At 36.9% G+C, this 9,825-nt stretch overlaps 1 protein-coding gene across 1 annotated transcript in view; it reads left to right on the top strand.

Moving 5' to 3' along the window:
• The window catches only part of Col6a5 (collagen type VI alpha 5 chain), a 124,593-nt gene extending 116,747 nt beyond the window's left edge, over positions 1-7,846 (top strand). The window contains exons 39-41 of the mRNA XM_063248977.1: positions 593-689; positions 1,548-1,783; positions 7,354-7,846. Coding sequence (XP_063105047.1) covers positions 593-689; positions 1,548-1,783; positions 7,354-7,364 — 344 coding nt within the window. The 3' untranslated portion in view covers positions 7,365-7,846. The remainder of the gene's footprint in view (positions 1-592; positions 690-1,547; positions 1,784-7,353) is intronic.
• The last annotated feature ends 1,979 nt before the right edge of the window (positions 7,847-9,825 follow it).

The raw sequence follows: 9,825 nt of genomic DNA on the forward strand, positions 1-9,825 counted from the left end.
TAGACATAGGTGCAATGACACACCCAAGGTCTTATGGCACCAAACTAGCTTTAGCCTCCTGTATCGGGACTCAGGAACGGGGCAGAGTACACTCTGCTGGTTGCCTGCAGATGCTGGGAGTTTGCTAGTTTTTTCAGGATGCAGGATTTTCTGACACTCACAGCACCCCAAGACTCACATAGTCCTCAGCAATTTTGGAATTTAGGAGTTACATTTAATAACAGCCAAAAAAATGGTGTCTTCTTCCAACCCCAAGATTTAAAAAATCAGGCAATTTCAATAACTAATGAAGTCAGCTAGAAAGATCCTCTGTTTCTGGGGAGAAAAGTCATAGGCAGAATTAAGAGATGTCTTTGAATTATATCACAAACCTGTGACATACAAACCATGCAATATTTTTATTTAATTATAAATCTTGTTGACTTGGCCCACACTAAGGTATTTGAATGTCAAAGTGTGCCTGCTTTGCCTACTCCCTTAAAATTAATTTGTTTTTGAAAATACCACAAGTCATAGGAAAAGATTAAATCACTTTGGGTAATACTCATAATGTAAGAGGGTAAACTCACTAACTAGCCCACTCTCTCTCCAGGTGCTATCAACAAATATCCCAGCAATGATCTGAAAGCCAAGTGCACTAACATCACCTTTCCCAGCCCAGAGCATGCTGGCACAGAAAGCACTATATTGTGAGTTCAGAAATCCCAAGTTTGAGAAATCCTATAATGCAAACTGGGCTTCAGAAAATTTCTGGGTGTGGTGGTGCATGCCTGTAATCCCAGTACTCAGGAAGCTGAGGCAGGTTGATCATTGCAAGTTTGAGACCAGCCTGGGCTACAAAGTAAGCTCAAGGCCAGCCTGAACTGCATAGTGAGACACTGTCTAAAAAAAAAGAAGAAGAAGAAGAACAAGAAAAAGAAAAGGAAAATAATGTTAAGTTAATGGCATTTTGGTTTGCAGGATGCAAGTTGAGGATCATGTTAATGTTTTAATATGCAGTAGTTAGGGATGACAATGCAGGTTTGGAATTAGTAGCAGACAGAACAGAGCTATGTTAGGAAGAAACCTGTTTCTATTTTTGTTGAGAGATGAAGGGACCTCTTCTTTGTTCCTTTTTAGTAATTAAATTACAAGATAACATGATTCTAATGTTAGGTGATGGGAAAAGAAATCATAACATCAAATATTGGAGCAGAAGAAAAACATGAAAAAGAAAATCAAGCAAAAGCTTTTACATTTAGAAAACAAAACATACATGAAGGCTAGTGGAAAGAATTCTTTCAAGATTGACTTTAAAAGTACAACCCCAAGTACTCAGCAAAACTTCAGTGATGAAACAATGTTGGCTTGGAATCCTAGACTGTTGAGACAAATAAAGGTTCAATTTCGCTTCAGATATTAGGAAGTTGCCCCTTAGTTGCGTTCTATCTGCAAAATATATTTAGATGCATGAGATGGATTCCTGTTTTATTATCTGGTTGTACTTACATTTAATCTTCAAGGGACTTGGTTGACCAATTTTTCATCTTTTCTCTCCATCGCTTCAGACTTATTCCTGAGGTGTACGAAATAGAGACAGCGGACAGTAACCTCTTTAGTCACGTTGGTTCCCAGGAGCAACATTCCTCTGAATTAGGGAACAACAATAATAATTCTGCTGATGACTTGATTCAGAAGTTATACCTGCTCTTTTCAACTGGGGAAGTGATGGTGAATGACAAGGAGGAGGCAGCTTCAAAAGAAACGATAGCTTCAGGAAATGATAAGCAACAAGGAAAGAAAGGTAATCTTTTGGATATCAGCTGAAGAGCCTACTGCAGTGGTGGTGAAACTATGGTTGTTTTTCTTTAAAGACAAAGGATGTTAATGCATGAGTTGCTTTTTCTAAACTAAAGCCTCAGTATTGAGGGTTAATTGCAGTGTTAGCACTTTGCAATAAATGTTTTAGGTTGCAGTTTGGGGACTTCTTTCTAGGAGGTTAGCCAGCGCTGCTCCGGAGTACCTCATTCTTTGGGTTCCCCCTGGTGAAAGAAGAGCAGGGAGGATTCACTAGGTCTGTAGCCATGACAGGATGGAATAAGAAGGGCTGATCATCTAGGGCCACAAGAGGGCTCCCAAAATAAGGAGCTAAGACCCCAGACACAAAAGAGGATCTGTCTAGTAAATAGAGCCACAGTTGTAAACTGTGGTTTTCCCTCCTAAAATGCAGAAATTGCACTCTAGTGTTGGGAAGCAGCAGGGTTTACAAGACTGGGCAGGAGACAGCTGTACAGGCCAGGCATCATTTAGGCATTCTTAATAAGCTATAATTCTACAAACCCAAAAGCATAGCAGTCCCAGTCACTGACTGACTGTTGACACTACGCCCTCTTCATACTTCAGTTATTTTTCAACACCTGTGAATGTGTACACTTAAATTTAGTCTTCACTGTGACAAGCGGACCATACCTTGAAGGACTATGCTTTTTGTATTTGCATTTTGTTTATATGGTTGTTAATTTCAGTTTAAAATAAATAGCAGTTACTGCCTCTTGTTTTTTTTTTTTTCCTAGTTAGTATCTTCCTTTTTTAAGGGAAAATGAAATATTTAGATTAAATGTCTTGAATTTTATCACTTACAACACTATGTGCCCACAAAATACTCAGGTCAGTACTATGTCTTAAATCCCTTTTGGTGAAATCAGGGTTAAAATGATTTGTATCGCCTCGGGCACTTGCTGTTGTCTGAGCTGGATCCCAGCTGCCTAACTAGGTGTTTGAGACTGAGCAAGTGATCTATCTTGTGTAGCACCTGTTGCCCAATTATTCTGGATGGGAAGATTGCACATACCAAAAACAAATCTCAGTTAAAGAGAGAACTTGGAAAAGAAGCTGCATCTCTCTTCTTTCTAATTCTGGACTTAACATAGCTTGATGGACTGAAAATGCCCCGCTTCCTTCCGATGAGCCCGCTAGCTAATAGACGAATTGGGCAGGTAGTAATTTGTCATTTTTATTACAGTAAAATGAAAATATTGGGGCTGGGGATTTAGCTCAGTGGCATAAACGCCTGCCTTGCAAGCAGGCAGTCGTGAGTTCGATCCCTGGTACCGATAAAAAGGAAAAAGACAAAAAAAAAGAAAATATTATGGAGTTAAACATAATTTTATATTGTTAGATACTGTATTGACTGATAGAAATTTATAGGCTGTGAAAATGGAGGAAAATTCAAAGAAACAAGACAGATACATGGTAAAGTTAAACATACATAGATAAGTTTTGGTCTGAAATTTTTGAGTTGTTTCTAACCTGCTACACTAAGTCATACACTAAAATTTTTCTTGTTTAGTGTACAAATAGTAAACAGTTTGCAAGTCACTAATAATCTCCCGGTAAAGTGTATTGTTGCCATCTCTCATGATTGTGCACTTAGTACCATGTGTGCCCTGCACTGTGTTTGCTCCTTTCCCTCGATGATTAACCTACACCAGCAGTTTATTTTTGACAGCTGTAAAAATAACAGGGGATGCTATTATAGTGTGTTCCTTATCAGTGATGGAGGTGACTGTAACTGCAGTAAAACTTTGCAGAGAACGGTTTGTAAGGTTAATCAACTCAGAGACTTGGAAAGTTCTGGGTTAGGATGTGGCTGGCAGAATTAACTTTTTGAAAAAAATTTTATACACAGATATTTGTATTATTAAATTTGGAGCCATGATCAGAAGACTCAGATAATAATTGACTTATTTTTCTATTTCTTTAACTACTGTAATTTCCACTTTTATGATACTTCTGATTTGAAAGATAAATTTATCATTTTTTTTGACAGTCAAAAATTCTTGCTGCTGTAGTTCGCAGTTTTTAAAACTAGTGTGTTCCTTTTAAGGTACTAAATAAAAAGAAAGCTCCAGAAGTTGAGATGGAAGCATAATACAGAAAGACAGAAGTAATCCAGTTAACAGAGAAAGTGCCACAGCCTCTTTATGATGTTAAGTTGCTAAATGTGAGATATTTGGCTACATCCACATCTTTTTTTCTAATGAAACTTGATTCTTTGGAAATACTCATAAAGAAAATGATTTTTGTTCTTCTAGCTTAATTCTGTAGTAAGTTATATCATGGGCATTAGTGCTGTGTAACAAACAATGGATCGTAACTAGCATGTAGTTCACAATACAGTTCAGAATATGATGTTTTTAAAAATATCTCAATGGTCCTTTTCTATTTATTATTTTAAACTTTCATAAAGTACATGAAGAATTTCATAAACTTGTTTTCACTGAACTGCTCTTTTTGCTATAAGAGATCATTAAACACAGCACTTATTCTTACAAATGGAAATTTCTGACCATCTAGAATATTGACACTTCTTTCAATTTGCAGTCTTTTTTCTTTAGGCTGGATATATTAATGTTCCTTTAAATGGTATTGGTTAATAGTTCAGAAGAGAAATTCAATGAAATAAAAGTATTATTTGTTCATTAATTAAATTATTAGCTTAACTTAAGAAACCTAACTACTGTACATAACTCAATTATTTGCAACTCAATTTTGACATGAGGTGACTGTAGAGAGTCCTAGTCTCCCTGTAGAATATGTTAGATTACTTTCAGTGCTTGAAATTAATTCAAAGATAATTGGTTTGGAAAGTTGTTGTATAATTTTAAGTTACTCATATACTATAAATGTATCCTATGTCTACATAAAAAGAAAACATTTCAAAATAAAAAAGACTCTAGAAAGGCAAAAAGGGAGTTGGTTGTACTGGTAATAACGGGAGTGAGGAGTAGATGTCAAGGCTTGGTGTAGAGTGCTAAGAAGGCAGGAGGAAGCTGAGCCCCTGTGCAGAAGGAACTGAGGGAGCTGGGCAAGGGACCTTCAAAGCTTCAGTGCTTGAGTTCTGCCTTCTGCCTTTGCAGCTAGGGCTTCCTTGGTTTGGGATGCAGGCTGCTGGCTGAGCCCCCTGTCATTGGGCCTGGAGAGGACAAAGTTGCTGAGGATCTGCGATCCATATGGAGGCCACAGGCAGCTTTTTAGGCTAGATAGAGACATGGTCATGGACCTAGAACTAAGAGAAAGTTAGAGACAGAGAACACGAAGCTTATGGAAGGTTGCTGGGAAATGACCCACAGAATCAGGTGGTTGTTATGGTTTGTGTCTGGATGGCCCCTTCAAAGCCTCATGTGGTCAAGAAGTGGAGAGGAGCCTTAGGTGGTATACATGGAAAAGGGTTACAGTTATGCTCTAAAAATACAATCTTCCAAATGATCAGCAAACAGAAAAGCTGCCCATTTCATTACATAAAATGAAGATATCGGAAAAATGACAGATCAAAAAGAAAAATCTACCTATCTAATTAATCAATACATTTCCAATCAAGATGCTTATTGCCTTGATAGAATTATCAAAACTTAAATATATATGCTACTATAATAAATGCTAATGATAGTCCATATAGACAAAATTTTAACACATAGAAGATTACTCATAGGAAATAAAAATTATACACAGCTACGCATATATATGTGCGTATATTTTCCCCAATAAACAATAATAGATTTAAAAATACATAAATATATTATGGTTAAAATGAAATTCTAAGGAAGAAATGGAATGGAAATACAAATTTAAGGAGAGAAATGAACACTATAAAATATCTGGCTTTTAAAACATGGGTATGTTTGCATATATTTTTAATGGAGAGTGGTAAACTCAAATCATGATATTTAGGTTGCATTGGATAAGTTTTAAGATAAATATGGAAGATTATTTATTTATTTATTTGCAGCACTCAGGATTGAGCACAGAGTCTTTTTACTGAGCAACATTCCCAGTTATTTTATCTTATTTATTATTTTGAGACAGGGTAAAATATTTAAATTTGCCCAGGCTGGGCTTGAACTTGGAGTCTCTCATGTCAGCCTCCCAGGGTAGTGGGAGTTTTATTTTTACATGTCAGTTTTCCCAGTATGTTACAAAAAATGACACAGTTCCAGCTACTTAAACTTATAATATAAAAGCTTGCTTTTACCTTTAAATTTGCAAGGCACAAGTACGTGATATTTTTTCCTTTGAGGTAAATTAGCAAGGGTGAGGGACAGCAAGGCCAGAGCTGCTGTGTTAGGGGCAGCTTCCCCGAAGCCTACCCGGAGTCCAGACTTTGTGTGCTTGTGATCTGTGGAGGAGAGTGGATCACAAGAGAACCAGCCAGCGCAGGGAGCAAGACCAGAGTGGAATGGGAGCCAAACAAGGGTGTCATCTCAGCAAAGTCCTATAGAGGGCAGCGAAAGCCTGGTCCTTCAAGGCATCACAGGTGGCTAAGGCTGCAGGGATGCCCTGGCCAGGAACAAGGAAACTGGGCCTCTTTACTGGCTTCAGGACCTCTGATTGATCAAAAGCTGCCGTAGGGAGAGAGATAAACCCCAGCACTCATGGGGTACCAGGTTAAAGCCTCTCCTTAGCTCAGTGGCAGCCCTCACAAGAACAGTAGATGCTTTCTTTGGAAACAAAAGCTCGCATGGCATAGTTGGAGGTGGTGGGAAGGGTGGGGGGAAATGTTGTCTGCTACAAACTAATGTTAAAAATTCAAAGGGTTCTGAACAGAGCTTGGCCATTGCCTACACTGCACATTCCTTCAAATGCCTATTTAAAAATACTGACTACTAAATTTGCTAAGCATGGAATTTAAATAATAAACATAGCAGTGTTTCCCTGGGGGGGGGGGAACATGTCCATAGTTCTGCCTATATGGAGCATGATCAAAGTTACCTTTTAAAATTAAAAAATGATTACAGGAGAAGATATGTTACCATCAATCCTCCGCAAAATGCCCCCTCCCTGTTTCCAACACACTTTACTCATTGTTTCTGCCCTTTTCCAAAGCAATTCTGAAAGTCCTCTCTTGTGATGGTCGGTCTTTGGTTGTGCTGTTATGGCTGCCTGGATGAATGAAATGGTTCAAAACATTTACTTTTCATGGTCATTTTGACTTTGGGGAAGGGCCAAAAGTCGCCTGAAGCCAGATCTGGTGAATAAAATAGATGTGGACACAACGTAACATTTTTATTTTACGGAAATTGTGATCGTAAAATAGAATGAATGTTTAAATCTTAAAGTGTATTATAATAAAAGATATAGTGCAATTAGTTCCCCTGGAAGAACTCAAAATACTCCCTTTTGCTTTGAACACATTTATCCCATTGTTCTTGGCCATGTGTCTTCTACGATAATCAGTCTTGTCTAAAATTTAAGCACCACACTATCTTTTGATCACCCCTTGCATAGTATTCATTTACGATGATGACATCACCTTGCACTGGACTTTTGTTTTGACTATTGAGAATGACAAAAGGTCTGCTCATGTTTGTTTTATAGGTGACATATGAAAGAGTAGACTCTCGAAGGGACATTCTAAGCAAATACAATGACATTAGGAGAAGTGCGCATCGTTATGTTTTGAAGACTATGAAGCCCCAAGATAATCTCAGGGGAAGAACAGATTACCCACCTCCCCCGTGTGGTTCTAATGAGAAAAGCTCCATCTGTGACAGTGGTCAGCGGCCAGACTTCTTCATGCAAACAGCTGAATGAGTTTGCTAAAGTTTGCTCTTGGTCTCAGATTTGCAGGAAAAAATTTCTGGGTAAAGACATCAATGAATGGATCTAAGCAACTGGGAATGATTTCATTTTTCCCAAGAACTGGGAAAACCAAACTTGAAGCATTAACTGAATCTTTTTTTGGTATCTCTGTTTATGAATTTTCAGCAACTTTGATGATGTAGCTGTCTAAAAAAAAGGTTTTGTCATAATTCCCATCACATACCTATCTCTGATTGGATTCCTGAATAAAAAGAATTTAAAATTAGAATTTCTCTGGATTTTAAACTTATTTATAGCATTGGAAATCCATGCATATGTCTTTGGATATGGTATAACCCCAATACTGCCACAGAATTGACTGCCTGTAAAGCATAGCAGTCAGGCTGATTCCCCTGTAGTCTATTATTTCTATCCATCAAGACATCTACCAAAGAATGTCATCAACTCATGACAAAGAAAAATGAGTAGGTGCTTATCTTTTGTCTTGTGATCATTTGTTCTATGTTTTAGTGTACTTTGCTTTGTGTACATTTTGATTTTTTGCTGCAATATATCACAGATAATAGGAGGTAGGAAGATAGACCTTTCTCACATGGGAAGGAGATCAAGAAATAGAGGGAAGGGGGAGGGAGGGAGAGAGGGAAAGGGATTGAAAAAAGGAATTAGGATGTAAGTACATGTAGTAACTCCACACAGGGAATCTGGTCAACTATGTGTTACACACACTACTAAAAAATTGTAGAAATACATAAACATTCTATATGGCTAGAGATGCTTTTGTCACAACATAGCAAGAGACAAATTCCAAAATAAAGACAAATCTAACCCATAAACTTGTCCTATTTTTATGTAATTTTAGTCACATACATTAGAATACCTATATTTGGAATAAATATATTTGGAAAATGTACATAAAGAAACCACTAACAAATTAGTTTTAAAAATCATTCAGTTTGATTAAAGCAACAAGTAATTACCAAACTAATGAGCATGTATTGAATAAAAGATAAAATGACTCTTAAGGGGATGACTATTAGCAATTGAGCATTTTTCCACACAGTTTTCCTTACCATTATTGTTATTTATATAATTTGAAAATAATTCTAAGTTGCTGGAATTTTTAAAAAAGTACCTATTTATTGCACTCTGAGTTATAAACTAAACTATTCTTTTATAGAGTTTTCTCTTTCCAACAAAATTCCAAAAAAGTAATGCCATATATGACTACTGAAAACCCTACTGTAAGAGCCCTGGAAGATGTGTGTGTGTGTGTGTGTGTGTGTGTGTGCGCACGCGTGTGCATATGCGTGTACTCACATACCTGTAGGCACATATAAGTGTGTGCAAATGTATGCATGAAGAACACATCGGGTCCCAAATCTGAAAGTGACATGGTGATAAAATGAAACCATGGCGACTCGTTCTGCTGAGGGCATGGAATCATCACAGCTTTGACAACATTTTATCAATATCCAGTACAGCTAATAATTCCACTGCTTGATCTGAAGATCTGAGTGTGAGAAGGTCTCACCCACACGTACAAGGGACCGAATGCAAATGTGCTCATGGAAGCACTGTGTGTTTTAGTAAAGAGTGGAAACCAATCTAAATGTCTGAATGTGGTGTATTCATATAATAGAATGTGATACACCAGTTAAACTGATAAACTAGAGCTACACCCATAGCACAGACGAATCTCAGTGATAATAGTGAACCAGAAAAGTTGCAGAGAAATACTTTATAATGTCATTTATATAAATTTATGACAAATTATATACAAAATTCCAAAAAAGTAATGCCATATATGACTACTGAAAACCCTACTGTAAGAGTGAAGGTGTATGTGGAGAAACAAACACCAGACTCGAGACAGTGGTTATCTTTCAGTGGGAAGAGGTAAAGTGAGAGAGTATTTTCTTTCTTAAACTGGGTGATAGGAAAATGTATTTAAGATTTACTCTTTGTTTTTGGATGCAATTGTTAAAAAAATTAAATATATATTATGTATTTTGGACATTCAATTAAAAATGTAATAATTGAATGTATACTGTGGTTTTTAAAAAAATCAAGCTTTTTTAAAAAATCAAGAACCAGAAGCAGAGAATGACCATAGTATGATAAGAAAAAATACAGTACCTAAATTCAGAGAGTAAAACTGGTAAGTAGAGCTAGTAATTGCCTTGGAAGTCAAAAAAGAAAAAAAAAGCACTTAGGATTTAAATAATTGGAGAACACTTGAAGGGTCAC

This window comes from Cavia porcellus, unplaced genomic scaffold (assembly GCF_034190915.1).
Source record: "Cavia porcellus strain 051 isolate PalLab524CR breed Dunkin Hartley unplaced genomic scaffold, mCavPor4.1 scaffold_5, whole genome shotgun sequence".
NCBI classification, from domain to species: Eukaryota; Metazoa; Chordata; class Mammalia; order Rodentia; family Caviidae; genus Cavia; species Cavia porcellus.